Genomic DNA, 25934 nt, shown 5'->3' with positions numbered 1-25934 from the left:
TGTCATCCTTCTGACATCTACTTTCCATAAACTCCAAATGTCTGATGCAACCTACATCCTGTGTCCCTGGCTCCTCCTTGTCCATCATTCCTATGCTCGCCTGATCTCCATTGACTCAGTCCCAAAACAAAAAAAAATTTGAAAACCACCTCTTCAAATCCCGCAGACTCTCTGCTCTTTTGTGCACCCTCTAGTCCTCCTTAGCTGCCTCAAGAGTATAAGAAACAGCTCCATCAGTCTGTTCCATCATTCAGTAAGACCATAGTTGATCTGATTGTGCCATTAACTCCACTTGCCTGCCTCTCAGGTTCGTTTCCCGCTTGGGTCACTGTCTGTGCTGAGTCTGCGAGTTCTCCTTGTGTCTGTGTGGGTTTCCTCCGGGTGCTCTGGTTTCCTCCCACAAGTCCCAAAAGATGTGCTTGTTAGGTGAATTGGACATTCTGAATTCTCCCTCTGTGTACCCGAACAGCTGATGACCCTCAACTCCTTTGTGGATCAGAAAATCTAATGATGCAGCCTCCACTGCTCTCTTGTGAATTCAAAACACGAATGACCCTTTGAGGGAAAAAAAATCCTCTCATCTCTGTCGAGACCCCCTTTTTTATAAATGAAACATCCTCTCTGCGTCTACCCTGTCAAGCCCACCATCAATCTTCTGTCTCCAATAAGATCGTCTATCATTCTTCTAAATTCAGTAAATATAGGTCCAACTCACTCAACTTTACTTGGAAGACAACCCCCTCATGGCAAGAGTCAGCCTAGTGATTGCTCTCTCTACCTCGGAGACCAAAACTGCACACCGTACTCTACATGCAGTCTCACTAATGCCCAGGACTTCACTACTTTTTATACTCTATCCCCCTTGAAATAAAAGCCAACATTCCATTTGTGTTGCTAATTACTTATTGTCCCTGCATGATGACTTTGCAGTTGGTAATGAATGAAACAGGAGAACCATATCCCTGTCTACTTAGCATTCTCCCTCCATTTAAATAATCTGCTTTTCTATTCTTCCTGCCAAAGTGGAAAACCTCATGTTCCCACATTATATACTATTTAACACAAGTTTAACAACTTGTATCCCTTGCCATTCTAGCTTTTTAATTGGTAGAGCCTTCTAGCTACCTCATCTTGTACTGCTTTGTAACTCCGTACCAAATTGGATCTGCCTCTTAGCAGCTTCCTCGCCATTATTAACCTTGTGGAAAATACAGCTTCAAAGCTTTTCCCTGGTTTTGCCTGCTTCCCTGCAAAGCATTGGCACTTAACTCCTGTGGAAGGCCTTGAGACAATTTCCTACATGAACGGTGCTATATAAAACCAATATGTTGAATAAAACTTTATTTTTTTTATGGGTAAATTAAGGCAGCGATTAGTTAAGGTATACAGTCTGGGAAAGTTCTTGGATTGATCCCCCCCCCCCCCCCCCCCCCCCCCCCCCCAATAAATGTACAGCAGTCTGATCTATGGGAGGAGAATGGAAAATATAACAAACTTGGTGCTGCTGTGTGAAACTATCCACTGCTGTGAGGTGCTGAAAGGTACCTACAAAGTGATACTCGAGCAGCAATGTACCTCCTTTACTAAAAAGGAATAAAAATAATATTAAACTGGAGACGGGTAAAATTTCTCAAATGCCTCTGATTTATTATGTCTGTGCTCTTTTAATCTTTCCTTGCAGTTTGTTGAAGACTACGAGCCTACTAAAGCCGACAGTTATAGGAAAAAAGTTGTTCTGGATGGTGAGGAGGTCCAGATAGACATCTTGGATACTGCTGGACAGGAAGACTATGCAGCTATTCGGGACAATTATTTCCGCAGTGGGGAGGGTTTTCTCTGTGTCTTTTCAATAACTGAGCAGGAATCATTTACAGCCACTGTAGAATTTAGGTAAGTGGTTGGTGACTGACTTGTGTTTGATGTCGGCCGCACTATATTTTTCATGGCATTTTGAGTTCTGAATTGCACATGTCATATGTTGTTGTATGTTAACATATTGCACAATGGAGCAACATGAAACTACTGGTTCCTTACTTTCTGAGGGTTGTGATGACGAAAATATGCCTGTCCCCTGAGATGAATTAAAATTGAAGGAGAGTCGACCTATACCAGTCTTTTGAATCTTCTAATCGAAACGACCAGAGGCCCGATCATATCTAACCCATTTTTATAGATCACATACCATCTTCAGAGTCAGAGGCTTTTCCCCAGGGTAGAGGGGTCAATTACTAGGGGGCATAGGTTTAAGGTGCGAGGAGCAATGTTTAGAGTAGATGTACGAGGCAAGTTTTTTTACACAGAGGGTAGTGGGTGCCTGGAACTCGCTGCCGGAGGAGGTGGTGGAAGCAGGGACAAGAGTGACATTTGAGGGGCATCTTGACAAATACATGAATAGGATGGGAATAGAGGGATATGGACCCAGGAAGTGTAGAAGATTGTAGTTTAGTCGGGCAGCATGGTCGGTACGGGCTTGGAGGGCTGAAGGGCCTGTTCCTGTGCTGTACTTTTCTTTGTTCTTTGTTCTCATCACATCCCTCAATCACTTGTTTCTCCAGGAGCTTAGTCTCCCACTATTGAAACCCTTCCTAATGAATAACTTTTTTCTGTTTGAATCCCGATGCCACATGCAGTCTTTGACAGGTGTTGGGGTGGAGGGGCTGGTGCTTCTCTGAAATCTACATGTAGAATGTATAAGCCAGGGGTGGGCAAACTTTTCCGTGCAAGGGCCACATTCAGAAATTCACAATTTTAAAGGGCCGCATAGTATATTAAGTAAAATAATTACTTCACCCGGTTATGATTCTGGGCGCCTCATATAGAACATAGAACAGTACAGCACAGAACAGGCCCTTCGGCCCTCGACGTTGTGCCGAGCAATGAACACCCTACTCAAGTCAATGTATCCACCCTATACCAGTAAGTAACCCAACAGCCCCCCCCATTAACCTTAAAAAAAAAAAAAAAATTTTTTTTTTTTAAATTTAAAAAAAATTTTTTTTTTTTTTTTTTAATGACTTTGTGGGCCGCATAAAGACCTTTGGCGGGCCGTAGTTTGCCCACCCCTGGTATAAGCCCTACCTGAAGGACCCTGTTCCCCTTCATAATCACTGTTCAGATAGCATAGGGTGTTCCAAGTTTGCACAGTGGCAAGAGTTTAACAAGCTCCAACCAAGTAATCTATCAATACAGAAAATTACTAAACTTGCTTTAGGAAGAAATAAGAGTTGTAGTAGTTTTCTGATGTCGAGCTTTCAAAGGGAGATGAAGTGGCAGTGTTTTATATTATGCTCCGGCTTTGCAAATTTCACCCTTTTTGAGATGATATGGGAATATGGTTCAGGCTGAAAGGATAATAAATGGAGAATCCAAGGGCGGCATGTGGCACAGCGGATAGCACTGGGACTGTGGCGCTGAGGACCCGGGTTCTATTCCCGGCCCTGGGTCACTGTCCGTGTGGAGTTTTCACATTCTCCCCATGTCTGTGTGGGTTTCACCCCCACAAACCAACTATGTGCAGGTTGGGTGGATTGGCCACGCTAAATTGTCCCTTAATTGGGAAAAAAAATAATTGGGTACTCTAAATTTAAAACAAAAAAAATGGTGAATCCTAGATGCCCAATGCACAGGAATCGGCAATGTGTTGTGCAGGGAACAAAGATGCACTGCAGTGCACAATCTTTTAAGATGCGCAGCTCTGCATCGGTGTTGAAGGGACCACAAGTGGGCCACAAGTAACAAACAGAGGGGTTGGAGGAAACATTGGCTTGTGACACCATGCAACCAACTTCATCCAGGCCTGTTTACTCCACTGATTTCTGTGGCACCACCACCACCCTCTGAGGATTACAGCACCTTTCACATGGCCTGCCCTAATCTCTCTCTTTGGGTGTTGGTATGATTTGGAAGCATATATAATTTATCAAGATATTGAAAATTACTGAAACAAGTCAAATGCTTTCCAGTGTGAAACCTTTGTAAAGCAACTTGCATTCTGCTTGTTATGGGAGCATTTCTCAGAATCCGATTCGTTGTGTTTTTTTTTAGGAAGGTCTTCTGACGCTAGAACACTCTAGTTGACTAAAGATAGGAGATTAAAATGAAATAAAGAAAGGTTTATGATAAATGTCGGGTTTCGTATTCAGCAGTGAACCTTGCTGCATGCAAGAACTACAGTGAGCCTGATAAACAAAATAAGATCGGCAAGTTGTGTTTGGGACCAGATTAGTGGATAACTAAAAGGAATCCTAAAAGTCTTAATAGCAAAAGTCAATTGTAAATGGGAGTTGATGGAATGGTGGGGCTGATTTGGAATAGAGTAGATTACTGGGCTGAATCGCTGACTTTTAAAGCAGACCAAGGCAGGCCAGCAGCACGGTTCAATTCCCGTACCAGCCTCCCCGAACAGGCGCCGGAATGTGGCGACTAGGGGCTTTTCACAGTAACTTCATTGAAGCCTACTCGTGACAATAAGCGATTTTCATTTCATTGCTGTTGTACTTAATTAGTCCTTTGCATCTGCCTTTTCTAAAGGTGATGGTGATGCTTTTAGATGCCACAGAAGAGGAGATGATGGTAGACAAATTGGATCAGATAAAAGTAAAGAGGAGCAACAGAAAAGGCTCACGGTACTAGAGTAGACAGGACCGGGAGGCTAGAAGAATGGGCAGGGTAGCGACTGATGCAGTTTAATACAGAGAAGTGTGAAATGACGCATTTTGACAGGCAATGGTGGATTTGCTGTGAAACAAACTGTGTAGTGACAGGGGCCCCCCAAACGTGGGGGGTCCCAAGATAAAGGACATTGAATGAACACAAGCCCGTGTGGTATCTAGTGAACAAGGATGATTGCGAAAAGAGTATTAAGTCAGTCGAATTTGCATCCACTCCGTAAAAGGCACGATTAAGCCCAAATCTGTGCTATGCTAACCAGCTGCTGAATGGGCCATGACGTGTTATACACATGTGTTGCCTGGTGATGGTGGTGAGATGGGCAGGACAGTTTGATTCACTGAAATTAGTCTCTATGCAGGAAAGTGCAGTTTATATTATGGAGCATTGGGCACGGATAAGACATTCTACGCTGTTGCTTCCGGTTTTATGTAATAGCCTGAGAGAATTCTAAACTTTATTAAAAGGCTGGGTAAGTATAAAGAGTTACAGATGAATAACATTTAAGAATATCCAATATTCCAGGAATATAGCATTGAGATAGAGGATCAATGGAGCTCCTGCTCCTAGTTTCTTGTGATGACGGTGCTCTGTTGCCTTTCTGCTGTTAAATGTTATGATATATTAATTAGAATGAGTGGGGGAAAACAAAGATGGTATTCCAGGTCACTGGACTGCAACAGTGATGATGCATGAAATGGATTGTGAACCTGGGGCTTTTGGCCTCTATTATAGTTCTTCACTTAATTTAAGGAAGCACAATATCAACTGAGTGTCTTGGAGTGAGTGAGTAGAAACAGCCCCAAAAGAGGGATGAAGTGAGTGACAGCTGAATATGACCTGTAGATAAATTGAATTTGGGGAAAATCTGTAGAACTAACAAATGTCTTGCATATCTTTCTAGTAGAAATGTAATTTAGCATACATACCTGCATCTAAAATATTAATTTGCAACGTCCCAGTAATAGCCATTGAGCAAATGCTTTCAATGTCCAAATAAATACTGTCAGTTCCACCGTTGGGGGACGGTGCACCTGGGTCATTGAGGCACAGCCGCATGGCGCAATGATGGCCAATTGCTCACCATTCTACGAAAGTGCCAAGTTCAATGGAAATCCAAGTTTGAATGGGTTTACTGAAGCAGATCAGGGAGACTTCTGGCTGCCATTAAACAGACTTTGTGCATTCTGAAATGGAAACCATGTTTTGAACATGAATTGGCTTAGTGAGGGTGATATTTTATCTGGCCAACCGATCATCTCGAATTTTTGCTAAACTTATTACAGGGGTCCTTCTGGATTTCGTTTTGTAATGTTTTAGAATTCGTTAAATATAATGTTGTATCTTTCAGAAACTGGTCAGAAACAGACAGCAGTTCCTAATCCTCTCTCTAGGCGTTTCTTCTTTTCAGATTGCAAATAGAAAAATGCACAGCATAATTTGTCCATTCACTTGCATTAAAATGCAATGCCCTGGAACGCTTATTCAAGTGACATTGTTTAACAGTTCTTAGTATAATGGCTTTGTTTATATTTTCACAAGTTATGTTTTTATGATGTGGTCTTGGCATATATTCTGTCCAGGGCAGTGCATAGGTTTTTTTTGAGGGGGGGGCGGGTGGGGAATAGGGGTATTCCAAGCCATAAAGTACCACATTGGCAGTAATGGGAAAATCATAAACTGAGAGAAGAGCTTGAATTCTTAATATGTGCTGGCCTTGGAACGGGTCCAAAGGAGGTTCACAAGAATGATTCCTGGAATGAAGACCTTGTCGTATGAGGAGCGGTTGAGGACTCTGGGTCTCTACTCGTTGGAGTTTAGAAGGATGAGCATGGGATATTATTGAAACTTACAGGACACTGCAAGGCCTGGATAAAGTGGATGTGGAGAGGATGTTTCCCCTTGTAGCAAAAATTAGAACCAGAGGGCACAACCTCAGATTGAAGGGACGATCCTTGAAAACAGATGATGGGTTCCAGTGATCTAATTCTGTTCCTATATCTTATGGGCTCCTGGTCTAAAGGAGTTATTTTTCTTGGCTGGGGGTGGTCAAAAATGGAGCTGCGAACAAAGCTCCACTAACTCTCTAAGTGTATTTGGCTCTCCCTATTCCTTCTGCCAGTACCACAGTTCCGAAGAGTATAGAAAGACTAGGAGTTTGTATGCATGGAACGTTTGAAGGTGGCAGGACACATTTAGAGACTAATTAGCAACACATATGGGATCCTGGGCTTCATAAACTGAGGCAATGAGTATAAAAACAGTGAAGTTATGCAGCTCAGGTTAGGCTACAGCTAGAGTTTGGTGTCCAGTTCCAGTCCCAGCAGTAAGGATGGATATGAGGGTCCTTGAGAGGAGAATGGCTTTAGAGATGAGAAAATTTGGTTAAATGGTGAGGTTGTGAAGCTGGGGTAGTTCTCTTGGAGCGAAGGGGTTTGAGGGGAGATTTGACAGATGTGTAGAACATTATGGTAGGTTTAGGTAAAGCAGACAGTAAACCTATTCATATTAGCTGATGGCACAAGGACTAAGGACATCGATTTAAAGATTTTTGGGCAAGAGGTGCAGGGGAAATGTGAGGATGACATTTCTTTGAGGCATTCGCTGAATTTAAAGGCACTACCGCTCACAAGGACGGAAGGAATTATTTTTTTTTAATGATGGAGATAAACTATGGGGATAGAGGAGGGGAATGAGACTGACTGAATTAATGTACAGAGAGAGTACAGTGTTTTTCAAACTTTTTTGCGCGGGACCCATTTTTACCAATCGGCCGATCATCACAACACACTATTTTCACTTACCTTTAATGTGACAGGTGAGCCTGCTTGGTCCTCACGATCTCACTTGCTTTGTCATTCAGTTTTACATTACTGCTGAGTACTTCAGCTGTCGATTTAAGTTCTCACTGCGTCTTTTGATAAAAATCAAGAGCTTTTCCTCTAATTCACCATGCCTGGTCTTCAAATGTCTTTCAAGTTTTGAGGGTTTTAAACTTTCATTTGCCAGTACTTTCCTGCATATAACACACATGGGCTTTGCATCCTGATTTGCACTGGCAGAATTAATAAAGCGATACGTAAAATCATCATACGCTTTGTTCCTGATTTCAGCTTCTTAATGGGCTATTCATCAGAGGCCCTGGAGCTCACACCAGCATTGCTTTGTCCTGCCGTGGACCCTCCTGAGCAGCGCTCTCCAGCAGATTTAGTTATGAGATCCTGCCCTGTCTTCTGTTTTACAAAATGACCCATTTTGAATTCTGCAGCCCTGTTGCTTGCTTGCTGCGAATAAAATTGAAGAATCTCTCTCCAGCCCAGGGCACGTGACATCAATGTATGGGGTGCTTGACCTTCTATCTGCCGTCACACCAGGCAGGAAGACTCCATCTATTTTTTTTCTTAAAGGTGATGTCAGGAGGAGACAGTCTGCCCCGATGGGTTCTGAGCCTGCGCACTGCTGAGGGGGCACGCATGCACGGGACGGCCGGCATTCTGAAAACCGGTTGCAGCCGGCTATTTTTAAAAGACGGTAGCCGTTGGCCGCTAGTTCTCGTGATTGTGCAAGCTGCGATGCCCGGAGGCCTTCCTGACACCTGCCGGCGACCCTGAGTTTGAAAATGACTGGGCTAAATGACCAACTTCTCTTCCATTATGACTGGTCTGGATGGGACCCCTCCTAGATTGATGAGCGAAATTGTGGTGCCTCTGGTGACAATCTTCCGATCCTTTAAATATGTGATAGTTATGAGAGGACTTGCAAATGTAACCTCCCTGTTGGAAAAAGAGAACTGAGATAAATCTGACAATTTACTGGCCAGTGAGCCTAATGCCATTGGTTGGAAATCTTTTTGCAAGATATTCATAACCCTCGCGCATTGATCAAGTAAATCCACCTAACCTGCACATTTTGAACCGGGGGACCACCTGGAGGAAACCCACGCAGCCGAGGTGCAAATGCCACACTCTCGATTGGAATCAAACCCTGGTCACTGCTGCTCCCATTTTGTACTAAATAAACCAGAACATAGGCAATGTGGAAAATTTGGGAAGTGTTCAAGGTTGGAGGCTTAAGCAGTTTGGGAAGTCTTTGAGTCCTATTTTCCGAGGGTGAAGAGAAATTGGTTGATTTTTGTTCTCAAAACCTCTGTCTACTGTAATGTTTGCAAATTATTTCCTGACCCTGGGAAAGGGAAATGAGCATTCATAGACAGGCACTCAAAACTGGAGCGACGTTGGAAGAGATGTTGCTGATCATGAAACTTTCAAAGCTTACATTAAAGCTATGCATACGTACATTGAAAGATGAAAATTATCTGGAAGAATTTTGTGGTGTTGGTTCAGTTTGAAAAGGTATTCTCACTGGAGGAAAGTGCTGAGACGTGTCATTGCCACAGTCAAACTGCTGCCTTCTTTGGGACTGAGGACTTGATGAGTCGTCATTGTCAAATCGAAGAGGTACTTTTTTTAGCCTGCCTTAAATATCTCTGAATTTCATGAGCTTCTCCAAAGAGCCTTTGAAAAATTTATCAATGTTGTGGCTCAGGGAAGACCAATATTTTAATGCACAATACCTATGATGACTTCTTCACTATAAATGGCAGAGCAGCTTGGAAACCAATTCACTAATTAAATAAAAGATGCCAAATGCTATTCCATAGAAGATATGTGACCGATGGTAAAGTTGTAGAGCGATTTCTGTTTTGTCCAGTTACAATCCCACACTTCTGAGTGCCTAGTGACATGTTTTGGAAATCATTGCAAAATTTGTCGTGGGCAGAGCTTTGTTAATGTCACAAATATGGCAGAATATATTCGGGTTTACAAGTAAGACTGAACAATTCAAGCCCATGTGCATTATTCGTCCCATCTTCTAGTCACTCCTTAAATTTAATGCGGCAATGCTGCAACTGAATCCTGTGTGAGAGCTGTACATTTTTTGGACTTTGTTCAAACATGTATGTTTTTTTCCTGTTCCCACGTATTGGTCGAATATGTTGCGATCATGCTTGGACCAGGCAAATGGAAAACATTTGGTCAAGGTGGTTCACTCAAGCAGGTATTGTTTTGGCTTTGAAAATTAACTTTGTTGATATAAAGGAAACCTTATTAGACATAACCTCATCAAATTCAGAAAAAACACGTGTGAAAGCCAAGGAAAATCCTTAACAAGGAAATTTGAAAAGTACAACATTGCACTCTAACAGTTTTGTGGAACTGTTTACTTCAAAGAATTAATGCTGCCGGCAAATTGCTTCAAAGTGTTAATACAACTTTATTTAATACTGCTTATGGAAGCTCGAAATGACTATAGCTCGGTGGAAGCAGAGGTAGTAATATTAACCAAAAATCCCGGATAAGCATACAAGACACAGGAGGTTTATTCATGAAACCAGAGACAATGAAATTACTTTGAAAGGGAAAGAGAAGATCATCATTTGAGATTGCATTGGCAATGTTATTTGTGACCCAATAATGGTGTCCATTTGCAGAGTAGGAATTAATCGCTGAAGGAAACTGATTTATTTTGCGTGCTTTTTGGCATATGTTTGAATGAGTGCTAAAAGCCACTGCAGTAAGAAATTAAATGAATTCTACAAAGAGGACACAGTCACAAGGTCGTTTCGAAGAAGTAAAACCATTCATTAATTTCATTGATAATGAGGAGTTCTGAGCTTCGAGATCACCAGCTGATTTGTACAAACTTGTACAAGATGGGTGTGCAGTCAATTTTTCCAAATGTGGAAACCATTCTGAAAATAGTTTTAACAATACCTGTCACACCTACTTCTGGTGAACGTTCTTTTCCTGTATTGAAAAGTTAATTATTTGAAAAGTACAATGAGTGAGAAACATTTGGCAAGTTCAGCAATATTGGCGTTTGAAAGTGCCATTGTTGGGTGGGGTGGTGTGATGCCGATTTTGGGGGTAGGAGGAGGGGAGTGTGACGTCGGTTTTTTTTTGGAGGGGCGAGGGAGTGTGGAGTCGAATTTGGGAGGCGGGGTTGTGACATTGATTTGGGAGGAGGGGGTGTATTTTGTTTTCTCTCTAACCGTGTCAAAGAAGATGTGGTCATGGGACAAGGTGACCCATCTCTGCTTTGATCACACTGAATAACACCTCTGCAGAAGTTGTTAGCAATGTCTGTCATTTTGGATCCACAGGTGACTAGACATAGTCTCTGGATGCAGTACTCACTCACTTGATCTTAGTCACAAGGCCGAGAAGCAATCTGGATGCGTGCATCGGGAAAGCAACTACTTGGCCAACACTCAAATTTGCTAACATCAAACTCACTCTCTTTGAGTCCTGTACTCTCAGCACCTTGCTGTATGGTAGGGAAACAGGGATAACTTTTACAACTGTCAGGAAAGGAAGCTCAACAATTTCCACCGTTGTTGTTTGCAGTGCACTCTGGACATCTCATAGCATCATTGAATTTACAGTGCAGAAAGAGGACATTCGGCCCTTGGAAAGGGCACCCTACTCAAGCCCACACCTCCACCCTGTCCCCATAAACCAGTAACCCCACTTCACCTTTGGATGGACAAAGTCTCATGTGACAGTCCTCGCCACGCAAAGCTCCCAAGAATGTTGGCACTCATCATACAGTCAACGTTGCTGGCTTGGATATGTTTGCAAATGGAAGGCCGTTGTATAACTAAGAAATTTCTTCATGGCATGGCAACTGAGCCAGATGACCAGTAGCTCCACTCCAAGGATGCTTGCAAAGTGACATGAAGGGCCTGAACATCGACGCTCACACGTGAGAAGGGGGACATAATCTGAGAGTTGACCTGGACCGCCATGACTATCAGTGGCTATAGTGACTTGGTAACAGGTGCCAAAACCAAAAATAAGCTGTAGTAATTTTATACAATATATCTGTGTTTTGTACAACAAACTACTTCATATGCGGTACTGGTCGTAGGCAGCTCTTGACCATCAACAAAAGTGCAACCATCCCCATCTTATTTGATTTGCTGCATATTCTTCATTTTATGCAGATGCAACATTTTATGCTCTGACAGCAATACTGGGCTGGTTTAGCACACTGGGCTAAATCGCCGGCTTTTAAAGCAGACCAAGGCAGGCCAGCAGCACGGTTCAATTCCCGTACCAGCCTCCCCGAACAAGCGCCGGAATGTGGTGACTAGGGGCTTTTCACAGTAACTTCATTGAAGCCTACTCGTGACAATAAGCGATTTTTATTTCATTTCATACAGTGCAACTTTGGTGCTATTCTGTCAAACCAGGGCTGCAAAGTAACCGGTCTGTGAATCCCTTTATTTGGAGGGGAATTGTCATATTTGTGAATAGATGAGAATTTGTCTGACAATGTTGAGCTGATGTAAAGAATTAGTACATTTTGGAGGAAATCTTACGGAGGATCTTCTCAACCACATCTGAAAGATGGTTTGAACATGGAAAGATGTCCATCTCTATTTTCTTTCTTGTTTATCCAGTCCTTTCTTTATTTTTCTACTTAGACCCTTTTTATTATTTGTTTCTCCTTGCCGTGATATTTTTCACACGTTCTACTGTTAGGACCATGCAATTCTCTATACCCCCTGAACAGACGACATTGTCAGTACTCTTATCTTCCACCTACTAGCACACATTTGCATGATGCAACACATGATTCTTCTGTCCAAGAAGCCAAGCTTGACAAATTGCCTGCTGCAAACACCCTGAATAAAATTAAACTGAATTGACTCGGGGTTTCCAGGAGCTACAATTACTCTGATTTACTGTGCCCTCTCAATTGAAGTTCAAAAGTTTTTTTAAAAATCAGACCCCAGGCTAAAGCTGGCAGATGTTTGAAAAGATTTATGTAAACTTTAAGATCAAATACTGTCCTTCCCACCAGTCCACTTCAAGCTGCCACACTTGTTGCTGCCTGTGTTTTCTAGCAGCTCCATTTTATAACCTTCTATTTTCTTACCAGACTGCACCTTGGATGGATCTATATTTATGGTGCTTTGGATCTTTTTATAGAGTAAAGCTACTTTTATATTGGGTTTATACCATAAAAATGTCACCAGCTCTGCACAAGTCAGTCTTGGGTAATCTGTGCCAATGGCAAAGTAAGCATGCTGGATTTGTATAACCTTGTGGTCTGAACTGAAGCCGTTACATTTTTTTGTGTTGGATGGGTATTGGTCAGAGAAACTTCCCCTGCTCTTTGAATGCCATAGAATCTTTCACATCCACTCAAAGCATCAAAGTTAGCACTTCACAATGTAGTACTCAGTACATGCTGAAGCTTCATCTGCATTGTGTTTGAGGCCTTAAGAGTGTGGCTTGACCCCGCAAGCTTCTAACTCGGAAGCAAGAATACTACTAATGAGTCCAACTGAATTTTGTGGCACTGTTGTGCAAGTTATTCATCTTGTTAACAAATTCCAGAACTGAGCCATAAGAGCACATGGAAAATACTTGGTCTGAACATACTACAGTACCGTCTAAGCATGTGTTACATAACCAGATAATTGCATCAACATATGAATGTCTCCATTTATTAAAAAGAAGCATTTATAATCAAGATATTTGAGCTAGAAATTTGAAGTTCTAATTACTTCATAAACATTTTACAAACTGGGAAGATCGTGCTGTTCCATTTACTATAACTTTTGCTGTTTTAATAGCTGAAACTTGCTCCTTGGAATTGATGCGAATCAGAAATGTGTCCTTAGCATGTAGATGAGAAATAATTGACAAACACGTAACTTTGCAATAATTGTATAAACATGTGATGGTGCATGAATACAAATAGGCTTGCTTTCAGCTGAATTTGATTATGAACAGATGGCCTTAGGGTGTGGATAATTCTAGTTGCCAGACTCGAAATGTCAGCTCCCTTCTCTCTCCATAGATGCTGTCAGACCTGCTGAGATTGTCCAGTATTTTGTGGGGTTTTTTCAGATTCCAGCAACCAATTTGCTTTTATCTTTGGTTTTGATATTGGCAGGGATGTGTATTTGAGCTGTGTATCTTTATCATAACTTATTTGATTTCTCCCTTTTTTAATATAAATGTAGCAGTTTTCCATGAAAACTCAAATGAGAATCAGCTTTACAGCATTGCCACATAATCATCTTCTGTTCGTGTCATGCATAGTCTTCCAATACTCTGTCCTCCTCGAGACTGCAATGTGTTTGCTGCAAGTTCGGATTATTTTTATAGTCGATGATGATCGTTTATTTTATTGTAGTTCAATTTAGTATTCATTGTTGATTTTTGTTACAAGTAAATGTTTGCCATCTGTTCTGCATTTTCTGAAAGTTTGCTCCCTTGGGCAAGTAAGTGCTACTTATTTATGTACTTTTAATGTCATTTAAAAAATCTTGTGTGCAGTCTTTTTGGTGTTTGGAAAACTGCCCATATGCATGACTGAGCAACTTGTAATATTCTTTTGTGGGGGAAGGAAGGAAAATCAAGTCCCCAAAATATATGGGCACAAATTTGGTCAATTGAAACTACTGAGCTTTTGACCATATTGTGGGGGGATATGTGCATTGCTATTCACTTTGAGCAGTTCTGGGTACTGGTGAGACTTGCAATTACTTTGACCCCATGAGCAAATTGATTTGTGTTGAGGTGCGACTCTGGTTAACGCTATCGGGGTGGGAGTGGGGGGGCTAAAATATGATACTCATTGAAAGATTACCAATTTTGCAACTACCAATCCATTAAGAATGCAGATTTTTGTCTGTTGATGTCCATTCTGCACAGATGTTGCCTACTAAACAAGTTGCAGCTAGTGTTTACATATGAGCCACTTTTAAACAAATTTTCACAAGTCTTGTAACCCTGGTGACTGGTTATAACTTGTCCGTGACTAGATTTTAGTTATTTCAAAGTGTCAGCTGCAGAAATGGAAAAGATAACTCAAGAGGTTTTGGGAACTCCCTATTTGCATTTTCTTTGTCCCCATGGTAACTATAAGGCATCCTGCCTTCCTTCGTCTTTCTAAAGCTGGATAGTTTTACAACTCCTGAAAGTTCTGCTTTGTGCACCAACGGCTATTTAAAAAAAAAAAAATCTGCTTTAAAGCTACCAAGTGTTAATCAACTGGTCTGAGTGATTAATGCCCTTCCATTATGACCATTTTTAGCTGCCAGTATAATCTGCACAATGCAGATAATCACTTTGTTTTAAGAAAAATGAAATTGCTTAGTCCCAGACTAAACTTTAAGCTTGAACGAACACCGTACAGTGGCTTACTGTGAAGGCAGCAGGAGTGGAGGGAGGTGCTGAATCACATCTTGAGTCAGCCTCACACTGGTCGGTAATGGAACAGTTAAGAAATGGCAGCATGATTACATTTTTTTTAATGTTTGAAAGGGAACGCTGTTAAATTGGGAAAATGTTTGAAAGGGAACGCTGTTAAATTGGGAAAGCTCCCTTTTTTTGATTGACTGAAACACTTCATATCCACCACCCTCCGCCGCCTGTTACTTGAAAAACTTAGGCCTTTTGGTTTTAAATTACCCCCTGTGGAGACAGGCTTATTATATTGTACTTCCCTCTGACATCAGTTACAAGGATTGTTTGCCTATGAATTGAGCAGCACTCTTTAAATAGGAGCCAACTCCTGGTGGCTGACCGAGTTCCTTGGCACTGGCAAGCCCTCTGCTGGCTAATGCACAGCAGTACGCTGTTAGTCCGCCCAGTCCGAATTGTCCTTCTCTGGTGTGAGTAGTAAACCAGGCTTTCTGGCATGAGGGACATTCCCTTCTGGACACTAGCATCTCTGGAGGGAAGCTGAGTTCCGTAATAGTGGCCTCAAAGAGCCATAAAGAGTCAAACTAGGGGTCAAACTTCACCTTTCACAAACATAAAAAAGGGTGTTTAATTATAAACTGCTGGATTGCCAATCTGGTTGTAGGATGCAAGCTGTTCGAGTATATCTCTAATAGCAATGAAATTAAGGTGCTTTTATGCTTGAACTCTGACTTGCAGTTTCAACAGCTGAAGAGCTTACTCAACTATTGAAGAGCAGGTCTACCATGACGGCGACAACAGATTGAGAGTGTGTTCACGTTTTCTCAAATATCCTTTCATTTTCCACTGCTAATTTCTGCCTTTCTGTGCGCTATCTTTTTATACTGATTTTCAAAAGCAGCTTTCGTCACTGTTTCTGACCATTTTACTATCAGTTACTTCCAGCATGCTTGGCAAATTAGTGTATTTTAACTGTGCAGTGTAGTAACTGAGTTTTCTATGTCTGCAAACTGGAAAGAATTCTTATAAAATGAATCTGAATTTATTGGTGCCTTGTAACCTAAAGATGCTTCACAGTGCTTTGCAACCAGTGGATTAAATTTGAAATGCAGATACTTTTCATTACAGAGGCAAACTTTTCATTACAGAGGAAAAGTAGTTTTCAAGATGGCGCCGGAGCGAGGCGACTCTCTGCAAGCTCTCCCCAACAGATCCACTTTTTACTTAACTTATACTCGTTCTAATCTTTTAAAAATTAATTCTAAAGCTATTATGTATTTTCTTGGATTTTGTTTAATTCCCTTTTCTTCCCATGTACTGAATGATCTGTTGAGCTGCTTGCAGAAAAATACTTTTCACTGTACCTCGGTACACGTGACAATAAACAAATCCAATCCAATCCAATCCAAACATAGCAGATAACTTGTACAAAGCCAAGTCCAGTTAGTAGCAAACCAGAAGTGACTAGTTAATCTGTTTTCGGTGGTGTTGATTTGGAGAACATGGGGGTGAAATCTCTGCTTCTCTTAAATTGTTGTCATGGGTTTTTGTTTTGCTTTTATCTGAACATCTTCATATTTAAATTCATTCATGATCACTCCCTTTGCTATCTCCTCTAATAAAAGCATGTATTTACATTGTGTCGTAACCATAGGAAACATCCCAAGTTGCTTCACAGGAATATTATAAACCACAACATGACACCAAACCAGATGAGCAAACATTTGGACGAAGAAAGAGCTTTTTAAGGAGTGTCTTGAGGAAAGAGGTGGTGAGATATCAAAAAGGAGTTCCAGAGTTTAGGGTCGAGGGTACTGCCACCAATGGTGGAGTGATTAGTCAGGGATGCTCAAGAAGCCAGAAGAGTTCTGGGGCTGGACTAAATTACACATAGCAAGGGGCGAGACTTGGAGGTTTTGAAAACAGCGATGAGAATGTTATGTTCTAAGATGGTGCTTGACTGGGAATCAGTACAGGAAAGCAAGCACAGGGTTGATTGGTGAACAGGACTTGGGACACAGCAGCAGAGGTTTGGATTCAAGTTTATGGAGGATAGAACATGGAGACCAGTTAGTAGAGCATTAGAGTAGTCAAGTCTAGAGATAAGAAAGGCACATTTCCCCCACTGACATTTTTGTGTTGTTGTCCCCACCCTCCTTGGTGCCTGCATCCCATAACTGGCAGCTATGCATTTGTCCACCCCTACCCCACTGTGGAACCCTGTTCTTGACTCATCTGCTTCATCTCCTTTCCAGCATTAAATTCCTTAACCCACACCTTTGACCAAGCTTTTAGTTAAACATTCTTTACCTTGCAAAAAAGTATAGCAATGTGGAGAATGACTTGCTATGTTTTCACCTTGGCCACCTGCCTTTAATACCTCATGTAGCTCGGAGCAAAGTTTTATTTGATTAACATTCTTGTGAAGCACAATTACAGATGCAACATAAATCCAAGTTAGCATGCAGATGAGGTCTTTAATATCTTCCCAAGATACTACAACAGCAGCTATCTGTCACTAGTCAGTAATTGCAGATGACTAATTAATTTTTAAAAAAAGTCTTTATTGTCACAAGTAGGTGGCTTTCATTAACAATGCAATGAAGTTACTGTGAAGAGCCCCTCGTCACCACGTTCGGCAGCTGTTTGAGTACACAGAGGGAGAATTCAGAATGTCCAATTTACCTAACAAACATGTCTTTTGGGAGTCGTGGGAGGAAACTGGAGGACCCGGAGGAAACCCACACAGACACGGGGAGAACGTGCAGACTCTCCACAGACAGTGACCCAAGTCAGGAATCGAACCTGGGGCTGTGACGCCATAGTGCTAACCACTATGCTACCGTGACCAATCTGGAACCATGTGCACATGTGTGAAATTTGAATGAGACTACACTGATTTCTGAAGAATCAAGTTTTGAAAACTTCTCATTGAAATAGAAGTTCCTGAGATGTATCAGTAGTGTATGTAGAGGGTTTTTTACTGTTCGAATCCGCAATGTAAAACTTGTATCAAACCTGATTTCATGCGGTTTGAAGACAAAGTCCAAGTACCTTCTCTCGGGGCTGTACTGTATCACTGCAGGAACTCCAAACATACTTTCATTTTTACCTGAAGGCTCACTTTTTGTCTTTTTTATGTATGGATCCAGATTTCACTTAACTTCATTTTTGTGTTCGGAAACTGTGGTCTATCCCTGTAAAGATGTGTGACCTATGCACTTTGCAGTGCAGCATGCTGTAATGTTTAATTGTAACCCAAGGCTCTATGATCTCTCAGAAGTCAGCAAAGTGGAAAATAAACCACACCCATGATCATAGGATGAATTGCCAGTTGTTAGACACATGGTTTACCACGCTGTGAACCTCTGTTTAGTTCTTAAGCATTTAGTCTGTTGTAATGTGTATTTGTGAATTGACTCGCTGTGCCACTGAACAATGGGGTGCACATCTTGCGGTAGTGTAGCGAAAGCTTCAGAATGAGCTTTCTGCCTATTCCTTTGCTTACAGATGGAACAGATCATCTTTGGGAGCCGTGAAGAAAATTTGGAACTGTTTTATCTTGCATATATTTTCCATGATTCAGATTTAATATCCATTGTTGGAAAACAAGCTCAGGCTCTCAAGAAATAACATAGAAATATAGATAATAGGAGCAAGATTGGGCAATTTGGCCCTTCGAGGCTGCTCTGCCATTTATTATGATCATGGATGATCACTCAACTGAGTAACCTAATCCCGCTATCTCCCCATATCCTTGATCCCTTTAGCCCCAAGAGCAATATCTAACTCCTTCAAAATATACATATATTTGTCCTAAACTGTTTTTTTTATGGTAGCAAGTTCCACAGGCTCACGACTCTCTGGGTGAAGACAATTTTCCTTATTTCCTTCCTAAATGTTTTACCCAGTGTCCTTATACTATGATCGCTGGTCTGAACTCTCCAGCCATCAGGAACATTCTTCCTGCTAGAATTTTATACATTTCTGTGAGATCCCCCCCCCCCTTTTCTAAACTCCAGCAAATACAATCCTAACCGACTTCATCGATCCTCAAACGTCCATCCCATCATCCCAGGAATCAGTCTGGTAAGCCTTCGCAGCACTCCCTCTATATCAAGAACATAAAACATCCTTCCTCCGATAAGGAGACTGAAACTGCACACACTATTCCAGGTGTGACCTCACCAAGGCCCTATGTAATTGCAGCAAGACATCACTGTTCCTGTACTTGAATCCTCTCACTGTGAAGGTCAACATACTATTTACTGTCTGCTGCACCTGCATGCTTACTTTTAGTGCCACCTGTCCAAGGATACCCATGTCTCATTGCCCATTACCCTTTCAATTTATAGCCATTAAGATAATCAACCTTCCTGTTTTATTACCAAAGTGGATAACCTCACATTTATCCACGTTATACTGTATCTGCCATTCATTTGCTTACAGTAAGAAGTCTTACAACACCAGGTTGAAGTCCAACAGGTTTATTTGGAATCGCTAGATTTCGGAGCAAGTGATTCCAAATAAACCTGTTTGATTTTAACCTGGTGTTGTAAACCCTCTCACTGTGCCCAGCCCAGTCCAACTCTGGCATCGCCACATCATGGCATTAATTTGCCTACTCACTCACCTTATCCAAATCACACTGCAGGATCTCTGCATCCTCCTCACAACTTGCCCTCCCACCCAACTGTGTCAACTGCAAATTTGGAGAAATTACATTTAATTCCCTCATCTAAATCATTAATGTATATTGTGAATAGCTGGAGTCCTAGTACCGATCCCTGCGGTACCCTACTAGTCACTACTTGCCATTTATAAAAAGACCCATATATTCCTACTCTTGGTTTCCTGTCTGCCAACCAGTTTTCGATCCATCTCGATACACTACCCCCAATCCCAGGCGCTTTAATTTTACAAAAATTGAGCACCCCACACCGACCCTGCCAATTCTTAACTTTTTTACCAGTTTACTTCCCTTCCCTGATCTAAGTCTTGGGTTATCCACTTAGATGTCACTTCTTCATAAAAGATAAGGATAGTCATCATTCAGAGTCTGGGCCCTTCTGAACCCATATTTATTGCTGTTTTCAAAATTATTTGCACATGTAGTTATTCCTGATCTTTCCCATTATTTGACAAGTTACCAAAGTAGATTGGGTCTGCAGTTTTCTATTTAACATCCATTTTTGGAAAAGGGTACTGTTTTGTTTGTTTCTAATTTACTGGTATCTCTCCGACCCCCTCATAATCCTGTCAATGGTGTACTGATCTCTTCCCCTGTCTGTTTTGGCACATTTGTCAACTCTTCTGTCCAGATCAATCAATATATATTTTTGTTTCTTTCTGTCCTGTCTATTTATACCCAACTTTCTTGCACAGGGATCTCTCACCAGGACAAAAACTGACAGTGCTGCAAACAGGTCAGGCAGCATCTGTGAAGTGAACAGGAAAGATGTTGCAAGTGTGGGCCCTTTATCCAAAGAATCCACTTCTGAAATTACTTGTCTATTTGATTTCTGGCACCTGCAGTTTTTAATTATCCTAGATGCTCCCCTAAGGTGCTCATTTAAAAAAAACAATACATCTCCTATATTCATGTAACTATTATTACTTTTCTGTCGTAGAATCATGCCCTTTGGTGCACAAGGAGACCATTCGGCCCATTGAGTGCACTGACCCTCCAATGGAGCACCCCGCCCAGGCCCATGCCCCCCGTCCTATCCCTGTAACCCCACCTAACTTTTCTTCTTTTGGACACGAGGGGGCAATTTAATTTGGCCAATCCACCTAACCTGCACATCTTTGGACTGTGGGAGGAAATCCGCAGACACTGGGCAAACGTATGAACTACACACAGTCACCTAAGGTGGGAATTGAACCCCGGTCCCTGGTTCTGTGAGGCAGTAGTGCTAAATGCCACCCTACGTCATGTCCCGTTTGTTTTATTCCTCTGTGCTTCTCTCTGGTGCCTCAATTTTTATTTAGATGCTTCTCTTCAATGCATCTCAGTTGCTGCTACATTTAAGTAACTTTCTTTTAGTGCTGATTTTTAAAAAAAAGTTTCACTTAGCCTACTACAGTCCCCATTTAATGTTTCTTCCCTTTTAAGTTAGCCATACTGTGCTGCTGTTTCACATTGCTTTAAGGGCTCTGGCAATGAAGTAGCGCATTTTACTGAAAATAAAAAGTTTGCGGTTACTGTTGCTCCTAAATATTGTAGCTCCTGATTGCATAAGGTTCTCTCCTGGGCTCTTTTACAGTTTTATTTATTTTTTGTTCTCTGGCTTCCTGATGCGTCTATACATTTCCAGATTGCTATGAACGATTGGGAGCCCTCCCTCAGCAGTGCTTGCACTGGTTGACTGGAAGTCGAGGCTTTGTTGTAAAGTAATTATTTCCGCACATGGGTAATAAATTCGAAATCTGGCTCAGTTCACACAGTTGCTGAGAATCATTGTTCATCACGCATAAGAGATCTGTGACTTTCCTTGTTGGCATTGCATTGTTTTCCTCCAAATTTTCAGTGGTGCTGAAATGGCCATTTTATTAAACATTGTCTTTTGTTAAACTTGTTCCAGCTGTGTACTGTTGGCCAGTTAATTTCGAAAACAAAAATACAGCTTGACAGGTAATGAATGATTCTTCATTTTTAGAGAACAAATCCTCCGAGTGAAAGCAGAAGAAGATAAAATCCCCTTGCTTCTAGTGGGTAACAAGTCTGATTTGGAAGATCGGAGGCAAGTGTCTCTTGACGAAGCAAGAAACAAAGCAGAAGAGTGGGGCGTTCAGTATGTTGAGACTTCAGCTAAAACAAGAGCCAATGTAGATAAGGTAAGAATTCCCATTTTGTTTGTATAATTTCTCCACATTAAAATATCAAGAATAGTGAAATAGCATCTGAAAGGGAGATGTTTTAACCTACTATTGATGTAATATTTCCACAGGAATTCCAAATGAACCCTCATCCATTCAGCTGAATGATTATTACACATTATCAAATATTGTTACCTATCTGCTTCCAACATTTTTAAAGGGCAGCACGGTAGCACAGTGGTTAGCACAGTTGCATCACAGCTCCAGGGTCCCTGGTTCTATTCTCGGCTTGGGTCACTGTCTGTGCGGAGTCTGCACGTTCTCCCCGTGTCTGCGTGGGTTTCCTCCGGGTGCTCCAGTTTCCTCCCACAAGTCCAAAGACATGCAGGTTAGGTGAATTGGCCATGCTAAATTGCTGTTAGTGTCCAAAAAGGTATGGTGAGGTTACTGGGTTGCAGCGATAAGTTGGAAGACTGGTCTTAGGTGGGGTGCTCTTCCCAAGGGCCGGTGCAGACTCGATGGGCCAAATGGCCGCCTTCTGCACTGTAAATTCTATGATAAATAAATTTCAGGCCAACCTATTTGGGTCCAGTGAAGATTTTGTCAAGGTTCAGTGATATTGAAGTTCTTTGGACATTTGGGATAGAATTCAACTTTAAGCCAAAACTTGTGTATATTTTTAAATTGCTGTTGGCTTTGTATAAAATGGTATTTCTAATTTCCTTAGGTATTTTTTGACCTGATGAGAGAGGTTCGAGCAAAGAAGATGTCAGAAAATAAGGACAAAAATGGGAAGAAAAGCACCCGGAACAAAAAGAGTTTCCGTGAACGATGTTGCATACTGTGATTAATTTTTTGGTGGGGGGATCAATTGGCAGCAATTTGAACTTGGGCACTTAATATTCATTTAGCCACTCAATTTGTTTATAATCAATCACTGTTTATTTTATAGTAAAATGGTGTTTATTCAAAGCATTGAGTAATGTTAGGTTCATTACCAATACAGTGCTCTTTGATAGAAGTGAGTTGTATCCTTTGGATCTACTTGTAGGATGTGCATTTCTTTGCCTTTTATTGCAAACACAATTAGTTTTGCGCAACTGTTCTTATCAAGCAGTAACATGCTTCCAACTTCCATGTAGATCCCTGGATTCCCCTGTCCAGTGAACAGCTAATTATCGTAACCTCTCCTTTCAAAATCAATTTGGGAAGTAATTAAAGGGCAGATTTCTAATGCATCAAAAGCAAACTGCAGATTTCTAAAAGGCAGCATGCTGAAGCTGTTATAAAAACAAAGCGTGTTCAAAGTTTAATTTTCTTTTTAATGTGAAGACCTTGTGTTTAAAATGACATTTGATAAAGTAGTTTGAACACTCTGATCCTCTTTTATATCGCACCATATGTGGTCTTGCAGTGAAGCTAAACTCAAACTTGTGCCATTCATTAGAGGGAGAGTCAAATTATTAAAAACCCAGCCTTCTGACTGCTGTAGGCCAACTGTAATAAGTCAGATTTATTAGGACAACTTCCTGGCATTAACAAAGTCCAAAGAAATAATTTCCCATGTACAGTATGATCATTTTCTGCTATTCTTGCTCATTAAGTTGTAACAGATTGGAGGAACATTCGCCACAAAATTCTCCACAAAATTAAGCATTTCGTGTAATTACCGGACTTAAAGAAACATTACTCTTTGGTTATTTTAGACCAAATCTGTGTGCAACAACCTCCTGCTCTTCTAACCCAGCCACCCATTCACGGTTTTGATATTGTGCACCCAAGATTGTAAGTAGCTCTGTCAATGAATTGCATTCTCTACCTCCTCGTGTGATGTATCAAGAGTGCTGGAGTTCCAAGATCTGATACACAAACACATCACTGGCACTGAAGGGTATTCTATGTCTACTCAGCAGACCAGCACCTGTGTTAGCAAGGAGTTGGATTGTGTGCTTGTCTGTCTTTTTGGTAAAGCATTGCCATGGAGAAAATAAGTTTGAATATTTGTAGGAGCAGATACTGCGAATGGCTGAGCACACATGAAACACAAGTAGCAATCATAGGTTTAGAGTTCATAGTTTTTTTTTTAAAAGTACATAGTCTTTTATGGTCTTGTGGTAAAAGAAAATAATGAAAAATAATCCAATTCTTCAGATGTTTTTAAGAACACAAAAATTGTGTCGTGTGGAATGGACCAATATCTCGCACTGATTTTTAGACATTTGTAAAGAAATGAGATTTGGATGGTGTTAGTTTTTATGTAGTATCATGTGAATGATTTGTACAAACCTTGGGCTATACTGACTTGTGTTTTTAAAGAATGATTTCTGAATGGAGGTAGATTGTTAGTGTAGTTAATCCATTAAAACACTAGATTATTGGGACAGTACAGCAATTAATTTTTCTACATTTGCCTTAACATAAATTGCATGTAATATGAACTTCACCTTTTTTTTTGATTGTAGATATAACTAACTGAACCTCTGTGATTTAATACAACGTTTCTGTTGAGCTGAAGGGGGTTAGGATTCTATGCCAGTAATGAACTGTGGTATTGTATTTGCCAAAAACTAATAGTTACCCAGATTGTTTACATTGCTTAACAAAACTAATAATTTCAAGATGGAAGTTTCCTGATTGAGACAAAACTAATGTCATTATGAAAATGTGAATTATTTTGACATGAATTATGAATAAAACCGATAGCATAACCTGACTAATATCTTGTCTCCAACATTCCTTGAAACCAATTTTAGGAATTAAAAAAAAATATATCATAGTGTGCTAAAATACTGTTTTCACATCCTGGGATCTGTTAAAATCTGAGGCAGTCTTTTCTTCTCTCCTCTCTCTCTCTCTCTCTCTCTCTCTCTCTCTCTCTCTCTCTCTCTCTCTCTCTCTCTCTCTCTCTCTCTCTTTCCCCCCCCCCCCCCCCCCCCCCCCCCAAACACACACTCTCCCCGATAGATGGAAAGATGCTAAGAAAAGGGAGTTTAGCCAATCCTGTAAATTCTCAGTAAGTGCAAGCGCACGGTGTACAGTTCAGTCCTCCTTTAACATTGATGGTCAGAAGGATGGCTGGAGTGTGAAAGAGAAATGTCGCTATGGTGTGATGCTGGTCTGACTGGGTAAGCTCTATGCACATTGCAGGATTGTGGAGCTGCAAACTATCGTATGTTTTATGTGAACTAGAAGTATTTTAACTGTTTGATTCTGGAACACTTAAATCTAACTGATTAATGCTGCTTCTTCTTCCCATGCATCCTCCCTATTCCTTTCATTTTTCTTTCTGCTGGACCTTCTGATCCTGATGAGAAGAGGAAGGCTGTTGATGAAGCCAGCCTGATGACTTCTCTTTCGGCTCACTCAATCAGTACTGTTAGACTTTCTCTTGCTGTCTCAGTAAACCTCTTGCATCTCGAGGCATCCAGTTGTGTTTTGGCAATTCTCTTTGTGGATGATCATGCAGCATTGTATCAGCACTTCCAACCTAGGTCTTAATTATATTTTCAGCCGATGAAGTTAGGTCATTAGTGGTTTTAATGCTATTGATATGACTTGTAATAAAAGCAAAACCATGTTGACCTGTGTGGCCATGAGAATAACCTTCTGAAGTCTCTTATTTTGATAAAAGACAACTGTTAAATAAAAGTTAATCTTGCACTTTCCCCGCTAAATTTAGGCTAATCCTACTTTCGTCAGACACTTCACTGAGTGTACTGTTTCTTTAAATGCTGCCATGCTGCTTTCATCTGTTGCTTTTCGACCTTTATCTAGTTTTAATCTGTTGCCTAACTCTCGGCTTGTGCTCAAATAAAAGGGCATTTTGCTCGGTGCAATAGCCATCGAAACCCTTCCTCTTTATTGGGTACCTTGGCCTAAATTTTGCCTAATGAACAGGGATAATAATTCCTTCTTGAGCAGTGTGTCTTAATGAACATGCACAAAATGAATTTTGGTGATTTCATCATAGTTGGTGTTTGGTGTTTATCTAGAAGGTATTCTGGGTCCATGTAACGGAAGAATTAGAATATTGACAACTTTATACCTGAAGTCCAACAGATGCTGCTTTCTGAATAGTCTGTGTTGGTCAAAAATCTAGTCTGGACAAGCTTCTTGGGCCCACGTAAAAGTAATTCTTTGCTTGGAGCACATTCCAGAAACACTTGGCTATTATTGTACATCTTACAAGATTCAGTAGAATCATTTCCAATTTTCTTTTTA

At 41.0% G+C, this 25934-nt stretch overlaps 1 protein-coding gene across 1 annotated transcript in view; it reads left to right on the top strand.

Annotated features, from left to right (window-relative positions):
• The window catches only part of LOC119962131 (ras-related protein O-RAL), a 70761-nt gene extending 46335 nt beyond the window's left edge, over nt 1-24426 (top strand). Inside the window, exons 3-5 of the mRNA XM_038790045.1 lie at nt 1682-1890; nt 21554-21731; nt 22441-24426. Coding sequence (XP_038645973.1) covers nt 1682-1890; nt 21554-21731; nt 22441-22560 — 507 coding nt within the window. The 3' untranslated portion in view covers nt 22561-24426. The remainder of the gene's footprint in view (nt 1-1681; nt 1891-21553; nt 21732-22440) is intronic.
• The last annotated feature ends 1508 nt before the right edge of the window (nt 24427-25934 follow it).

The sequence above is a fragment of the Scyliorhinus canicula genome, chromosome 2 (genome assembly GCF_902713615.1).
Source record: "Scyliorhinus canicula chromosome 2, sScyCan1.1, whole genome shotgun sequence".
In the NCBI taxonomy this organism is placed as follows: domain Eukaryota; kingdom Metazoa; phylum Chordata; class Chondrichthyes; order Carcharhiniformes; family Scyliorhinidae; genus Scyliorhinus; species Scyliorhinus canicula.
Note: the sequence above shows the minus strand (reverse complement) of the source record. Positions and strands in the feature narration are given on the sequence as shown.